This window comes from Athene noctua, chromosome Z, assembly GCF_965140245.1.
Source record: "Athene noctua chromosome Z, bAthNoc1.hap1.1, whole genome shotgun sequence".
NCBI lineage: Eukaryota > Metazoa > Chordata > Aves > Strigiformes > Strigidae > Athene > Athene noctua.
This window is the reverse complement of record NC_134077.1, coordinates 12779156-12796431: the sequence shown is the minus strand read 5'-3', so window position 1 is coordinate 12796431 and position 17276 is coordinate 12779156. Positions and strand designations below refer to the sequence as shown.

Below are 17276 nucleotides of genomic sequence, written 5' to 3'. Positions count from 1 at the left end.
CGCCCCGGGGAACGGCCACTCGCCGCCGCCGCCGCGCCCCGCCCCGCGGCCCGCCGCTCTCCGCCCGCGGCCCCTTCCGGCGCCCCCCCGCCCGGCGCTGCCACATCCTCCGCTGACATCAGCCCGCGCCGCCATATTGGAGCAGGAGCTGCCTCCGCCAGCGCGGCCGCCGCAGGGGGACGCCGGCCCCCGCCGCCTCCGCCTCCCCGCCGCGGCCGAGCCCCGCTCCCCATGACGCCCCTCGGCCGGCCGCTGCCCTGGTGCGGATAGGGCGGAAGCGGAAGCGGCTCCCGTCCCTCCTCCTCAACCCCGCTGCCCGAGCTGTCGCCGAGCCCCTGTCCCCGCGGCGGGCCTCTGCCCTCCCGCCGCCTCCAGCCATGACTTCCCTGACCCAGCGCAGCTCCGGCCTGGTGCAGCGCCGGACCGAGGCCTCCCGCAACGCCGCCGCCGACAAGGAGCGGGGAGCGGGGGGCGGCCCGGAGGATGAAGGCCGCCGGGACGAGTCCGGCGACGACGAGAAGGGCGACTCCAAGGAAACGCGGCTCACGCTCATGGAGGAGGTGCTGCTCCTGGGCCTCAAGGACCGTGAGGTGCGGCCGGGGCGGCGGGGCTGGGGCGGGCCGAGGTGAGGGGCGGGGGGCGGCCGAGGAGGCCCGGTGGTGCTGGGGCAGGGCCGCGGGAGCGGGGTGCCGCAGGGGACGGCGGCCACTCGGGGGGTCGTGGAGGGCGTCGATGGGAAAGGGGGACTCAAGTGGGGCGAGGGTGTGGGTGGGGTGGGGGCAAGGGCGCTGCTGGGTACGTGGTGAGGGCGGTTCAGGGCAGGGGCGCTGCTGGGAACGGGGACTGTGGTGTTGCCGGCGGTAGGGGCGCATGCAGAAACAGGCTCCGTGTTTTGGGGCAGGTGGGGAAGATGCTTGGAGTTTGGGGAGTGGGAGCGGGAGCCTGGCCGGGAGGTGGGTTCGCCCTTCGGATGCGGGGTTTGCAGAGGGGCTGTCGTGTTTGTAGTAAGGAAGGCAGTGTAGGGCTTGGGGCGGGATGGGGACCTGGAGATGAGGGCCAGAGCCTCCAGTCAGCCTTGGTGGTTGACTTGGGGGCCTGGGTAGGTCTGTGATATGTGTAGTCCTATGGCTGTAGTGTGGGAGACTCATCTACTCCTATGTATTTTGCTAGACACAACTCTGTAGTACGTGGGGGGTTCTCAGGTGCTTTGGATGCTTAGCAGCCCTTTCTACGAAGACTTTGTGGACTATTGCATGTGAAAAATGTCTTAAACCTGAGGGAGATACATATGACAAAAACGGGTCTTGATGAATGTTTCAAAACGAGGAAATGGCATTATTATGTAATTCCTTGTGTTTACTGAGTGTATACCTTAACTCTGTCATGATACTGTGAATAACAGTCACTGAGGAAGGTGTGCTTATACCAGCGTGTTAGATTTTTGTTTCGTTCGAAAGAGGCAATCAATGTAAAAAGCATGCATACAGCAGAAGGCCAGTCCTATCGGGAAAACTCTTTGATGTGGTGGATGGTGACACGTAATACACCTTTGTTTTAGATATGAGTTATAATAGGAATTAGATTAAGCAACCTGCTTTTTTTCCTAGGGGCAAGCAAATTAATGAAGTCAGTTCACTGTGTTGGGTGGAAGTCTCTTAAAGCTATGTATGTTCATGATGACAGAATAATGGGGGAGAGAGGCTGATAAGTTATATGTTCTTTAACAGTGCATTGCATCTGAAATAAATTTGATGGTTGATAATGAATAAAGAGTAGTTTTCCTGGTTAACATAAATTTTTTAATGCGTTTGGGTATATCTGTGTACATACCTGCTACAATAACATGTTTTATTTCTCTCTAGGATCGTGTATTTTAGGCCATATTCTTCTACTCCCATTTTTTCAGATGGACCTTGCCATGGTATCCTGATAGACTCAGTAAATATTCACAGTGATGTTCACTTCCACCTTTTGAATTGAAGACACACATATGCTCATTTCTCTTTCTATACACCTGAATAGTTGCTGGAAAGTCAGTTAGGTGTGTCAAGACAGATACCTGACAGGATTACCTAGAAGGTCTTCCCTTGAGGGAGGTGGGATAAACTGGGTGATCTTTCAGCTCTTTTTTCCCCAATATTGTGTGCGAAATGCTTAGGCTGTAAAGATTTCAACGTAGACAGCATTCTGTCTTCCTAGAAAGAATATATGGTGTAAATCTTCCTGGTATATCAAAAGTTAATAGTTGACATGGGGTCTAAAACCCCAGCTTTGTACTGGTGCACATCAAAATTATAAATCATCCAACTTTGCTGGGTGCAGCCGTGGCTCACACTGCAGACAATCTAATATTCCTTGGTATGGAAAAAGGAACTGAGTGATTACAGTGGCACGGATATCCATAACTCCCCTGGGATTTTGCAGTTGAGACAGTGATAATGTCATCTCTAGGGTAGGGGGCAGAAACTGTAGCATACACTGTGAGCTTTGATAGATGTGGTTTGGGAGCGACTTGTACCCCTCCATACAAGCTACGCTATGTAAACTGCGTTGTCACAATATTTTTCCTTTTAAAACTGGAAATAAAACTATAGATTTATTTTTGAAGGTGATTTTGTTCTAATGATAAGTAAGCAAAACTTACCTGCTTTATGCATCTGGAAATGCTTTTTTACAAATTTTTAACTTCCAGTAGAATTAATTTACCATTACATTTGTGTGAGACCTTCTCATGACAGCAAGCAGATAAAAGCAATGTAGGGTCTATAAAGTGTAATTGTGAAACTACACTAAATCTGAGGGAAAGGCAGAGGCAGGTGAGTGAGCCATAAGCACAACTGAAAGCCAATGAACTTAAAGCTGATAACATCCTTCCTGTTTATTCCAACAGGATAAAATAATTTAATGTTTAGTTTAAAATAAATAAAAAAACATGTTAAAAAAGGAGTCTGAATTGGCTGAAGAACATGTTTCCCTAAAAACAGCTTCTCTTTCAGAAAAGTATATGATAAGATATATGCACTGATAACTTAGCTGTCAGGTTTCCAGATAATTTTTTTTCTAAAGTTCAAAGCTGTTGAATATGGCTTAATGCCATGTAAATTGGATAGAAAATGCCTCACATGTATGGAGCTACCATTTTGTAAGTGTAGGTGACAGAGTCTTTACTCTTAGGAGAAAGTTTTTCAGGAAGATCCAGGCAGTGATGGATTGATGAGTTCAATGTTTCTAGGAGTCTGTTAGACATATATGTGAATCCTGCTTTCAGGATAGCGTGATGATTGCTAATAACCGCAGCAAAGCTTCTGAGTTGTTGCCTGGTTGTTGCTGCAGTTTGGTTTCAGTGAGGGGAATGTCTGGCTGCCCTAAAACAAACACAGCATGCCTCAATACCTTTCTTGATGCTTGAACAGTTAACTGCATTTGCACGTGCTTCTAGGACATGGCACTTTTTTCCCCTTTAAATTGTACTTGATGTATGTGTACTGGTTGCTCTTTTCCACTAATGGTTTGTCTTCCATTTGACTCTTCTGTGTATACATAACTATTTCTGTATTTCAAGGTCAAGATAGGTTATAAGGGATATATGCTGAAATATGTGCATGCTTGCATAACATGACAGAGGCGGTATCCCTGGAGGAGCAGATAATACACTGGAACAGAATATGTTACTAGACCTCTTCAGGGAGTATCACAAGAACACCCACACTTATTTGGAAACCCTTCAGAAACATGTCTGGGAAAGGGACTTGGGTTCATCCGTTTAGAGTAGAGCAGTAGGCCACTGCTGCAGGAGTAAAAAATACTCACTGAAATAACATACTTTGCTGTATTAGGTTAAAAATAGTATTGCAGTAGAATGGGTCAGAACCACAGCAATAGTCAGGTTATTCTGTAGAACTATGGATGCATCTGAGGTTATCACTCCCAAAAGAAGAGAGTGGTAAATATTAAAAGTTAGCTTATTTAAAAACGACAGCTAAGAGATGAGTAGAGGCCAGTTTCATTACAGCTCTTCCAGACATTTCATAACTCAGTCCCATAGAAAACTGAGAGGTTGCTAGGTGGCTGTGCTCTACAACTTTATTTTATTTAAGTTGAAGATTTTTGTGCATGTAGGGGTGGGTGGTTTTAGTTGTTTTGGGGTTTTTTAGAGTTCTCTCTCAGTATACATTGGGAATCTTTTCAAGTACAGAAATACACACAGCTGCCCCTATCTATACAGTGTGCCACAACTAAACGGACTGAAGCAGCCATAGAGACGTGGCACCTACTAAGATTAAAATATTTATTTGATCTGTAACTAATTCCTTGTTTGCTGAAAGAAAACATAAAGCAAGCTGAAATAATCTTCATGTGCTGTGGTGTACTGCAAAGTAAATACTTCTAGTTTTATTTACTCTTTCTTTGGTGAAGACTAAAATGTCATTTTGCTAGTGAAGTAATGTTAAATCACTTAGTTACAGAAATTATCTTGGATCTTTGCCACTTGTGTTTGGCCTTTAGAAACTTTATTTATTGCTGAAGACTTAGTGTTGCAGCATAGCTTTTGTCCAAATAGTTCTTGTGAAGGTCTCCAATTTATGATACTTTTTGTTGTATTGAAATAAGTTATTAGGAAGCCAGTTTGCCTGCTTCAGATATGCTGTTTTATGTTGATCAGTTTAGTGCTAAAATTTATTCTTCTTAAAATATGAGTGTCTGGATTTGTTACTGACTTTTCAGAAAAATCTCTTTAGGATTAAAATATAAAAGTGAAATAGGAATTTTGTAAACATTCAAAATGTGAGTGGCATTTTCCCTGGTGTTAAGATTTGGTCTTGTGAAATTCATATTATGATGCCAAAGTCATGGGGTTTTTTGCCTGTGTAACAAATGATAAAATTTTGAAAAGTCTTCTTCATATCTTTTTAGTCTTTTTTTTTTTTTTCCCTCACTCATTAAAAAAGTTTCAACAACAACCTGAATGTCAACTCAAAAGCTCCCGAGTTTTGCTGGAAAATTTCTGAGACAAATGAGTGAAACATGAAGAGGCGTCTACTGGGAATTCACATTTCAGTTGAAGAATGATGTATGAATGTGTTGAAACCTTGAGAAAGACATGCTTCTTCTCATGTGCTCTGGGCCTAATAACAACAAAGTGTGTAATGTCTGTGGTGAAAAATCCTTTCTTTCATAGTTGCATACCTTTTCAGTTCTTTTTTTACTTCATGTCCATACATAAATTACAGGCTAAGGAGAAGACAGGAGGTGTGGGAGGAAGAGCACCCCAATTCTGTGTGCTGCAAGATGCAGTGAAGTGCCTCTTTGCTGTGCTGCTGAGTAAATCCTGCTTCTGAGCTCTTCCGAGGACACACTGATTTGGAAGTAGCGTTTTTGGACACAAGTTGACTTTATGTGTTGAAATGGTGTTTCTGCATGCAGATAGTGTGGTTGTCCCTGCTCTTACAGCATGGCTAATCTGTAATCTATATTACTTATTCATGGATAACTTCAAGTGTAGTGTAGTCCCTTCTTTTATGTCAAGCTGTCTAGTGCAGGGGAAGGACAAAAACATTGTCAAAGCTTTTCTGGTAATGCTTCTCAGTTTTTCAAACTGCTCTTAAACAAATCTGTAATTCTAAAGTGCTCTTAAAAATCAAAGATTTAACTCTTCTTCCTCTCCCTATAGCAAGCTGGTTTTATTTTAAAATTTGCATACATTATATATAAGAAAGTATTGCTGTTAATTGCTAGAAGGGAGATACTGAAAACTTACATTTGATATTAAAGAAAAAGTTGTATTATTTCAGGTGTTCATTGATCCTAAAGTAGTTCCAAGTACTGCAGCATTTATTTTAATTAGTTAATTAATTTATCTCAGTTAAGCTTCATGTAACGGGCCTTCTCTGCAAGGGTAAATTGACAAGGCTAAGTGTTGCAGACACTTCAGATTCAGGAATTACTTTCCTACTCACAGAGCAAATAATTACTATAGCATATAGTCACTTCTGGGTTGCGTTACTGGGGGAAAGGGAAAGCTAGTCTGTGAGCAAACGTGTGGCTCGGTTTACTCTGCACGGACAGCATTCTCAATCTGTTCTCATAACTTTTAGTAAAGAAAGAAAAAAATACTGCTAGATTTATAGTGTGTCACTTTTAACTGTTTTTTTTCCCGGCTTGCAAACAGGTCTTAGATCAATTTCAGTAATTTATTTCAGAAATATTAATAAAATGTTAGTGCAGAATGAATTCACATACCCTTTTCAGGCATGAAAATTACAAGTTTACATGTAAAAAATAGTGCATGGTTTCTTTTCCTCTAAGTGCACTGTAGGTAAGCCTGGATGAGTGGGAGCACAAAGGTGTGTGGTACTATGACTAAGCTGTTAGTCTGAGTGAAAACCAGTATTATGCATGCCAAATCTTCCTCACCTCCTCCAGTATATCTTGCACTAGACCACTGCATTTCAACCCGGTTTTTAGTATTTTTGTTGGACCATTAATAAAAATGCCTTGTAAGCTAGATCTTTATAACTGGAGAGATGTTACACTTTTGACTCTTTATTATTTATGGATGTTACAGAATTTATTAATCGCACTGGAAAGTCAGTCTTTTGGGCTTTTGGCATGTCTTCAGCTGCAGATATTCTTTTAAGCACTGCTTATTGCTCTACACTTTCTAGTCATCTGTCTTTATGGTCTTAATAAATAGCACTGTGTGGGTTGTATTATTTACAGATGCTTAACTGCCAGGCTGGTGTCTTTTGTATATGGGCTGTACCATGAGGTTTCTAAATATTTAGGGAGTCATTCTTGTAGAGCGCAGCGTATTGCACTTCTGTATTTTAGTTCAGGAGACACTTGATTTTACCTTGGCGTTTCCACTTTTGTCAGCCTCTACCACAACAGATGCATTCTGCACATACTAGGTTGCCATTTCAGTATGTCTTCTGCATTGCACAGTGGAGGAGGCAGGTATAATATTTATTGGCTAGATCGAAGTAAATGCCAGACAGATGTTTGATCCATACTAATTATTTAGGAAGCGCTGATTTAAACTACTTTGCCAGTGCTGGATATTTAAATGTGACTTCTGCTTTAGCAGTATCTGCAGCCTGTGGCTGAGACTCAGTTTACAGTTAGTACATGTGAAGTACTAATGGAAGAACTTGTTCCTTCTAATGCAAGAGCAGTGCAATGAGTGGAATTCTTTTATGTCATAATGAAAATCTTGACATGGCATTATTGTTTCTTGGAAATTGTTTGCACCTGGATAAGTGAAACAAGTGAGATACCTGTTCTGAAAAGAACAAACTGCAAGGAAACTAGGGAAAGTTTAGTAAAAAAGAGGAATACCTATCCCTTATGTACAGTTTTTTTAAACACACAAAGCATGACTGGAAATACATCCACATTAATGATTGGATGCAAATTCCTCCAAGTGAAACATAGTACAGCTCCCCAACTTGAAATAACACAGTGCTTTCCATAGTCTTTTATTGTGACCACTGTAGAAGAAAAGGTAAAAGAGAGGGATAGCTGTTGTATTTGGGGGCAGATACAGTATATTTATAAGGCTTAAGGAGGGAATTGTAGTTTTAATGTAGCCTAGTTTGTCAGAGTTAGTGAAACTTCCACCTGTTATTTAGTCAGCCAATATTAGACCTGTTTTGTCTGTATTAGAAGGATGTACCAAATTTAGGTTTTTCTTACTGTTGTTAAGAGAAGTGTGCTGGACCTGACTGGGGTAGAGTTAATTTTCTTTGTAGCAGCCAGTATGGTGCTGTGTTTTCAATTTTTGACCGAAACAGTATTGATGACACAAAACAGTGTTGGTAACACACTCATGTTTTATCTGTTGATGAAGTGTGTGTGTACAGCAAGGCTGTCTCCATTTCTCACTCTGCTCACCCCACAGTGAGTAGGCTGGGGTGTGCAAGAGGCAGGGAGAGGGCACGGCCAGGACAGCTGACCCCAGCTGACCAGAGGGATATCTCATGCTGTATAGTGTCATGGTCAGCAATAAAAAGGAAGGGGAGGGAAGGGTGTGTGGGTGGTCATTGCTTGGGGACTGGCTGGGCATCAGCCTGGTTATGGGAGGTGATGAATGAGTGTTCTGCATCACTTTGTTTTGTTTTTTTCACTTTTGCTTATTTTCTTCCCCCATCCTGCTTGGGGGAATTTGGGGAGTGGTTATGTGGGATTTAGCTGCCAGTCAGGGTCAGCCCTCAACTAGCAGACACTAAATGTGTACAAGGTTTGTGTAATAAGTTTCTGGTTGTTAGATCTAGGCAGGATGCGAGCTATTTTTCTGATCCTGCTGTATTTGCTTACAGCTGTGGGAAGACTTGTTTTTTTGAGTGAAATATCTGATGTGAAGGATTTCAGCGGATTTCAGCACCAGTTCTTACTAAACATTTCTTTCAAATAAATGTCAGATTTTATGCTCAGTGACAATAGCTGGTAATGTAGAAATCAATTTGCAGGTTATGGAATAAATTAATTACATCTTTATTTTGCACCAGGTATGGAGAATAGAGATTGGACCCTCATGAAAAGTGGCTTTGCAAGAGCCATGCAAATATTTGCAGTCATTATCTGCATGTGTCTACACTTAATGATGCTGAAAGTTAGGCTTTCAAGTTTGTCTTTTCATTCCTAAATGAGCAGTCAGTCTCCTAAGTGTTGATTTGTTCAGGGGTCTTGTAGGGTTCAACAGTGTGCTTGTGTTAGTTGCCTCCTATTCAGCAAAATTAGTTTTTATTATCTTGATTTTAATGAAGAGATGTGTCTACGTAATGTATAGCTGTGCACTTGCTTGAAAAGCTAGGCAATAACATTTGGCTTTAGTGTTTTCAGTAGTCAACAGCGGTTGCTCTTTGTTATTTATTCTTAAATACAGCAGCAGGTTAATCAAATACCTGATAAGTTTCTTGTCAGTGATACTATGCTTTGTAGAAGTTTCTAGTTTCTAGTGTTTGGCTGTCAGAACACTTCAGAGATTTTTCCTCACTAACATCTTCTGTTTATGTTCCAGTAAAATGGCTAATGATTTCAGTTGAATCAAAAGAAGAAATAATCAAGAGAGACTGCAGTCAGACATCAAAGTCCTCACATTGTAGTATTCCAATAATAAACACTTCCGTGCTCTGGTTTGCTTTTTTTTAAACAGATACTACTTTTGAAAAGTTTCGTAGTTCGGGATGTATCATTAGATGTTCCTGCAACCTTCTGGGTAGAGAAGGTTATGGCTTGCTTGGAAGGTAAGATTGGCAGCAAAGAGCTAGCTAGGTATAGGTTGGCATAGACCCTCAGTCTAGTGTGAAGAGGATGAAGAGGAATCCAGTTTGTTTTAGTTGCAAATGATTTGAAGTTTGACTATTTTCCCTTTGACACATGAGAAAATCCAGAGTATTCCTCTAGCAGGTATTTTACTTGAGTATCTTGAATATTCACAAGTTCTGGGCATGTTATTTCATCTTTCTATTACTGTTTTTGAGGGATGACTAGTAAAAGGGATGAATGTTTCATAAAATTATTTTATCTTCAGAAATGCTCTTTTTTCCCAGTTATGCAGATAGATAGAACTATAGTTCTTTTACTGGATTTGAAATTCCTTTGTACCCATTTAAGAGCTACCTGAAAAATTATCTCAGTTTTGGTTATTACGTGTACTGTATTAATATATACAAAGCAGCCTTCTCTGAATGCATTCCTGTCAGGTGAAGCTGGGTCATGTCTTTAACCAATTAAGTCTTAAACTAGGTTGGTCTATAGAAGCAGTGAAAATCAAAATCTGGCAGACAATAGATGTGAAAACAATTTTATAAGTAAAATGGAGGGTTTGTATTTTTATAAATTTTTAGATAATCATAAATTTTATTGAATCTTGCTGCTGTCAGAAGCAAAAATCAGTTTTGCATTTCAGATTTGCTTGTTGTCTTAAAACCTAAACATGAGAAAAAAAATTGAGCATGTTCTCAGCTTACCATCATTCTTGTATTCCAGAACTGCTTGTCTTGCGGGTCTATAAAGGAAGAGCGAGCTTGAAACTATTATTGAAGGGTTATTTAAGCAAGACCCTAACCCTGAACATTGTATTTTTAGCTCAGTGTGAATAAGTTGAGGTAAACGCATGCAGTTCATTGCCAAAGGAAATTGATTGAGGTTTTGCCAGAGAATGTTGACACGGAAGCTGAATTTGGTTTTGCGTTTTAATCTGGCATTGTGCAGTACTGTAGTGTCATGGAGTATAAGATTTTCTTACAGGTAATAAATTGATAGCTGTTAGATTTAATAAATTGATAAATCTGTATTTAATGTATATGAGAAAGTAACAGAGAAACTAGGTCATTAAAGCACATGCTTGATCAGACCATGTCAACTTTTCTTTTTTGGGACTCATTGTCAGCCAGGGCTTATGTGCTGTGGTTATGCTCATTTTGGGGTAGATTAAATTACAATAACCCGCAATGGAAGGAAAAGAAAAGATTATTTTTGATCCCCTGAAAGTGAAAATGGATGAATTAGTAAGATACCCGTGGTGAGAGCAACATGATTTTTACCTTGAAGATTCAAATATTTTGGACATTCCAGCCTTTGATGCACGTTGCAATGGAACTTTTCCTTTTTCTCCTTTTCCGTTGTTTCCTACTGTTTGTATTTTCCCCCAGCTTCTTACAAGTATGTTTAGTTATGCTGGTAAAAAGACTTTTAATGGCTCTTGATGGAGTTGAAGGTGTTTTACATGTTTACAGTCTGTCTAAGGTTACTGAAGCTGAATCAGAGCTTTACAAAAATCTGTATAAGGACCTAGCTGAGGAGAAACAAATGCTGGCTGGCTGCACGAGAAGATCTAGAACTTGAAATTATTAGAATAAAAATACAGTTCTCCTAGTATTGATGCGCTTTTCTATTTGTCATTGAGAACTTGGAAGAGTTTGTGGATTTTTTTTTTTAATTTTGTGTTTGTTTTCACAAGACGCATTTGCTTATTTTTGTGTTGAGATGCATACTTCTTGCAACAGTATGCTGGAAGAAAAAAAAAATGTTTTCAAAAGTGTACCTTATTTCTAATATAAGAATTTCCTGCTCTGAAAAAAGATGTTGAAGTTTTAGGTTTGACTCATGAAGTCACGTATCAGATTTGCTGGAAAAATATTTTATAAAATATGCTCAATATTAAATTAAACATACATAGCATCAATCTTGCTGATTTCTGTGCCCTTCAAGAGATTCAGAAATTGTATTAGCTGTTCCTTATAGAGTGTTGATATTCCTAGACAAAACACTAACTTCTAAAGGTTTTTCATATTACTGACTTTGGTCTGCCGGAGACTTAACGTGGCATTATTACAAAGAAGAGATTTAGTTTTCTGCAACAATAGCAACCATTTTTTCTTTCTTTCTTTCTAATCAGCAATTTTACTCTGAGCTAAAAGGATAAGAACCACAGAATCATGTGCAGGTGTCAGAAACTGATGTTCACTTATTCTTTGTCCTCTCCCGCTGTCCTGCTGCTATCTGCTGGTATCTCCATTTAATTATATGACTTTACATGAATATCCAAGAGGAAGTAGTGTTTCTGTTGTAAAAGAATACTTATCATAGATGCATTTGAAATCCATAAAAAAGCGCTTTTGGGTCAACAGAAAGGATTGAAATTCTATGTGAAAACATAATTTATAATAAACCAGGTATTTTCATTATCCTTTCTATATAGATACTGCTTATATTTTGTGTTTTACTTCTTTGGATTTGGGAGCAGCTTTAAGGAGATGTGTTGTAGAAGTTCTTCAGGTGATTCCAACTGCTTTCAAAACTTCAATGTAATATTAGTAGAGAGTACATAAAGGAAACAGTTTATTAAGATGGTTCTTGGCTTTTGGGGGAATATGATAGCCTTATGTGTCTCAGGCTGATAGTACTCTTCATTAAAGTCGAAGTACTTAAAAACAGTGTTTGTCATCAACAGTCATAGCTGTGAAGCAGATTAAAGTTGTAAAGTTACTTACAACAGATTGTTATGTTGGAGATAGGATGCGAGAGGAAGGAAGCAACCATCTTTGCATGAGAACTGTGGCAGATCAAAGTTCCTACTAACTTTTAACCTGCTGCAGTGCACCTGGACAGTGTATGCTGTTATTCCTTTCTGCTCTGCCCTCCCCAGCTGTCTTTCTGTAGATCCCAAAATTACCACTTCAGAGAGGAACTCCTTCACTAAAATAGTGAAAGTTCTGTTGCAATTGTGATTAAGTCCATTATGAAATACAACTCACCAAAGCCCATATTTCGACATAAATTGTCTCTGCCTGTCTTTTGCAGAAGGCTTCAAATGGGTGACAGATGATGATATTGGATTATTATGTTCTGTCTGTGCTTTGTGCTGGCTAATAATAGGCTAGTAGGCACCTTTGAAAGAACTTTCTATTGCTTCAGACAGTAGGGAAGGGATGCTCTTGCTGTCCTGTCAGATTTAAATAATATAACTTCAAATTTATGATGATCAGGTAATCATTGCTGTGGTGCAAAATGGGGAGCTGAAGGTAATGATGAATATACTGCATGATACCTTAAGCTTTAAGCATTTTAGATTTTTCTAAGCAGATTGTGCTCATGAATGGCTTCAGTACAGGTAGCCCAATAATGTATGACTTCTTTCTTTTTTCTTTTTTTTTTCCTCCAAGCTCTTTATCCCAAAGACTAACTGAATAGTTCTAGCCGTTGTTATTCAGGTTATGAAAACTATTCAGGTTTTGAAAGCAGTTTGTCCACTGAAGTGTGGGTTGTCCCTGAAGGGGGTGCTCTTGTCTTTTGCTGTCTGTCCCAACCATGTTCCTTCCCTTTCCCGTACTGTCTCTGAAATTTGTTCACCTGCTTGGTGAATCAGTATAGAGACCACCCGTTAGCTTTCAGACAGATCAGTTTCACATCTAACTCATTACACAAATGCTACTTTAGGCTCAAGGGAGAGAACAGCAATGTGCTTCAATGGAGTGAAAAAACGGATACTTCGTCTTTGGCAGCAGTTCAGGCTTCAGACTACATTCCTGGGTTTAGTCCTCAAATGGCTAAAAATGGAGACATGGGGGAGGACGTACTTTCTCCAGTTACCTGGTTTTGTGTGAGGTTAAAATAAGATGCTGTGATATTGATTTGAAAGGTCAGTAAAACTGAAATTAATCTCTTGAAGGAAAAATAATTGAAGTGGTGTGCAGAAAGTAGTGGTTCGAAAGAGATGCGTGTACTGAGAAAGTAATTAAACACTGGGATGTCATTTTGTCCTCAGTTTCATTTCCTGCTTTTTTCCCCCCAGTGTTTCTCTCTGCCACTTTTAGGTATCTTTTCTTAAAGTTATGTACATACAAAACATGATTTTTATTCTCAGTATTGAGATAACTACTCAAAGTGAGCATGCAGGTGTATCCTCCTTTCATGACAATGCTGTGTAAATGTTAGAAGTGGGCTTTTTTCAAATTGTGCAATGCAACATGAAAATCAGCCCCACACATACAATTCGAACTAGCAGACTACTCAGTTTGCTTTGCCCAATCCTATAAATGACATAAAGTGTCTTTCAAAGTGTTCTTTTTTTCCAAGCTCCACATTTGCTTTATTTAGTCCGTCTCGGGCTATACGTCTTTTGACAACTGTTTCTTCTTATTCTCTGTTAATAGTAAAACTGAACTGTATGTTTTACAGGTCTGCAAGTTGTATTTTTATTGTGCTGGCATATAAATTTGGTGAGAGTAACTAATTGGACCTGGATATAATTGTCCTCAGTAACTTCCTATGATGTCAGAAAGCACAGAGTATTTTCCCAGTATGTTTGTCATCTGTGATTTCTCAGAACATACCATAAAAATAGTCTGCCACATATTGGAAAGAATAGATGGTAAGGAAAAAGCCCTTGTTTGGGAAAGTTACACACGTTTTTGTTTATAAACAAAACAATAGTTTTATGTCTCTGAGCTTTTATATTTCTACCACCAGCACAGTATTTGAATGCCATCCATGCAGAAGTAATAAAAGTAATGGCAAACTCTACCAGAGTTTGGGAAGTCTTAATTTTTCTATCTTTCAGCTTCAGCGTTGAGCTGGTAGAAATATTTCCTCTGAAATACTCTTCTAATGCAAAACAGGCTACCTGCAAATTCGGAATTTGCTGTGTGCTGAAGTGAAAAATTTCTTTAACCTAGATTGTGTCTCCTAGCTGAGAAGCTCTGAAGCTACAGGTTTCATGTCTTCTTGATATACTGTCAGATATATTTCGTCAGAGGCTAGGACTTTCAAACTCCTCAGGAGCTGTAATTGTTGTTTATCTTGGCTTTGTTATTTTCCAAGTTGGCCAGCTCCTGTTCTGATGGGGCTAATATGGCTGTAAAGGATTAAAACAACTTTATTCCTGATGTGTCTCAATGAATTTTCAGAAATTGTTTACTAAATTTTGAAGTTTCTTTGTGTCTTTCATAAAAGAAGAATTTGGAGTTTTCTGAGAACAGGAATTCAGGGCTTTGAGTAGCTCTAGTGATGTTTCTCCTTCAGAAGGTTCACCTTTAATTGTTTGGTTTCAGTTTGGTTACTCTAGATCTGTTTTGCTTTTAAGTACAGGGTGCTAGGTGAGGGTTTAAGGAGTACTATTACACCTGAATGTAAAATTAAAAGGCTCTTAGTAAGAGAAGTATAGACTGGGCAGTATTACATGCATTATTCCAGGGAAGCTCTGCTGTTGTGGTTCTTCATAAATGTAAACTGAGTCTGAGTCAGGGCCAAAACTTTGACCTAACACTGACCTCTGATACTGAATATGAGTCTCTGTGGATCTGAGGATGGGATTGAGGGGCCTGTTGTTGTTAAAATAAAGAAATACCTTATTTTTTGGTGAGCAAGCTGTTGTAATGCTCAGTTATCTTCACAGGCTATTGCATGGATTTCTGATGGGTTTTTTTTAAAGATTTATAAAGCTGATTTCCATTTGCCATGGCTGTGTGGTCTGCAGTAGCTGCAGTATGTGGTCTGTAATCAGTAATAGCTTAAGACTCACTGCATTAGATCAGGAAATGCATTGGCAGCTGTAGTCTATGTTGTGCTGTACAACATTCTGTAAACAGGTGGCCTTAATCAAGTACGTAAAACACATAATTCTTTTTTTTATTGCCATGTGTGTATCTTAAAACTGCAGGCTTGGAACTCTTCAAACACTTTTTTATTTCCTTTCTTTTGAATCTGAGAGATTTTCATGGACTTTTCACTTTTCCCCACTCTTTTCTCGTCAGTGCTAGGTATAATGGAATTGCTGCTCTCCATGTTCCGAGTTAACTGAAGAGTTGGAGAGAGAATGTGTATTTGTGTAGTGGGAAGAGATTTTTAATAACTCTTACACATTAAACAAAGTATCCTAAGTAAAGGATTACCTAGTCTTGTGTGAGCCTTTTGTAAACAATTTTATAATGGAAGTATCTTTTTTTTTTTTTTAACCACTCTAATCCATTAAAGATTACCTCTCCGTCAATAATTTGAGGTAGTGTCTATAAATGTAAAATGGCATTTGCAATTTAATTGCAGTTTTTGCACTGTTACTGCTGGGTTCTTTAATTTGCACTTGGGAAACAGAAGATACTGAAGTATGTTTAGGTGGGGTCTTTGGTGGCTTTGTTGTTGTTTTGGGGGGCTTTTTTTGTTTTAAATAGAGAGTTTAACAGTTGCCCGGAAGCTGAGTAGAGCAGTTTAATAGGTAACTGAATGGCTACTCCGTGAACGTTGGCTATTTTGTGCTTAACTGAAATGTTTTTGAAGTTTCATGCATGTTCTTACAGCAGCATCAATTATGTAGAGATTACTAATGTAATTGGCACAGATCTGTGCTAGATATCTTCAGACACGTTTGGTGACATTAGTCTTCTCATTCTGGTTTTTCACATACTTAGTAAATTATAGTGGTCATTACTGCAGTGCCTTTTTGGATCAGAGATGGAGAAAGTGTTGTCTTATCTGTCATCTTTTAAAAAACATTTTTGCAAGTAATCTTTGAATTACAAAATCTCTCGAGTAATTTATGGATTTTAAATATCCAGAAATTTAGATGTTGAGTGTCTTGAAAAATTGGAAATCAGTGTGTTCTGTAGAATTGTACTTCAATACTTCTACAACAGCTTTTATTCTGTAATACTTAGTACTGAGTGTTTTCAACAAAATATTTGGGTAGCCACCAAGTTCAGAATGCTATAGTATTGTCAGAGCTAAGTGTACATGTTTTGTCTATAGTTTGTCCATCTAGCCATGCTTTATCATAGCATAAACAGATGATTCTGTTAGGTTTTTCACAGTTGGGGTGATAATTTTTGAGATGCTGAATGGCATTATTTCTTTGTCTATGCAGGTGTTCTCATAATTTCTAGCAATCCTTAAAAACACTTTTTTGCAAGTCATAGGACCCTGTTCGATTTTAAGCATAGCTTTATGAAGTTTGAGAGTCAAGGATCTTGGAGACAAACTGGGAAAGGACGTCGTTAGGAAATAATGTAAGTTAAAGTTTTTTAAGGGACATTGGTAGAATGTTTCCACTTAAGATCCCTTCCCTGATCCTTCTTTCCCTGTGGCATATGCATGTGAACATTGTCTTCTGTTGCACTCTGTGTCAGCATCTGTAGGAGACTGGGTCCTGGTGTATGCTTACACTGCTTTGTATGCGGATCTGAGCTGGCGTATTCCTGCAGTAAGTGGGAAGAACCTGCTAGAGCTTGTGCTTTGCTCTTTGCTCAGCAGAGCTAGACCCAGCATATCAGGAGGGATTAATTGTTTGTATGTCTGCTAATATATCATGTGACTTTATCGCTCTGTTGGAGCAGAGACAAGAATAAGATGACTGCTCACCATATATAGTGTAAATACTTTGCTGTCTTGTCTGCACCATCTGTGTGAACATATGTAAGGAAATCTGTGAGGTCACAGAAATTCAGATCTTTATAAACCTGGAAGTCATAAGTTAATGTATTACATGTCACAGTAAGATGAGATGAGGAGGGGGGCCAGTGTAAGTGAAAGGGTGTCACAGTTCAGTGACGGGGAAGTGCAGCTAAAGAGGCAAGGTAAGAGCAGGGACTGGAAGATAAGATAGGTTGGGTAACAGCAAGGCACAGGGCCATCATTAGGAGGTGAGCTGTTTAGTAAGTGAGAGTTGAAAGTGGATAATGGCTAACTGAACAGGAGGACCTGTGTGAGCTGGAAATTGTGTAAGGGGCATGAGAAGAAAGCGACTAAACACTGCAGGAGGTGGTGGGAGAGAAATGGCATAA

General features: G+C 39.6%; 1 protein-coding gene across 1 annotated transcript in view; it reads left to right on the top strand.

Annotated features, from left to right (window-relative positions):
- Nucleotides 1-127: 127 nt before the first annotated feature.
- The window catches only part of GOLPH3 (golgi phosphoprotein 3), a 34275-nt gene continuing 17126 nt past the window's right edge, over nucleotides 128-17276 (top strand). The window contains exon 1 of the mRNA XM_074932379.1: nucleotides 128-590. Coding sequence (XP_074788480.1) covers nucleotides 378-590 — 213 coding nt within the window. The 5' untranslated portion in view covers nucleotides 128-377. The remainder of the gene's footprint in view (nucleotides 591-17276) is intronic.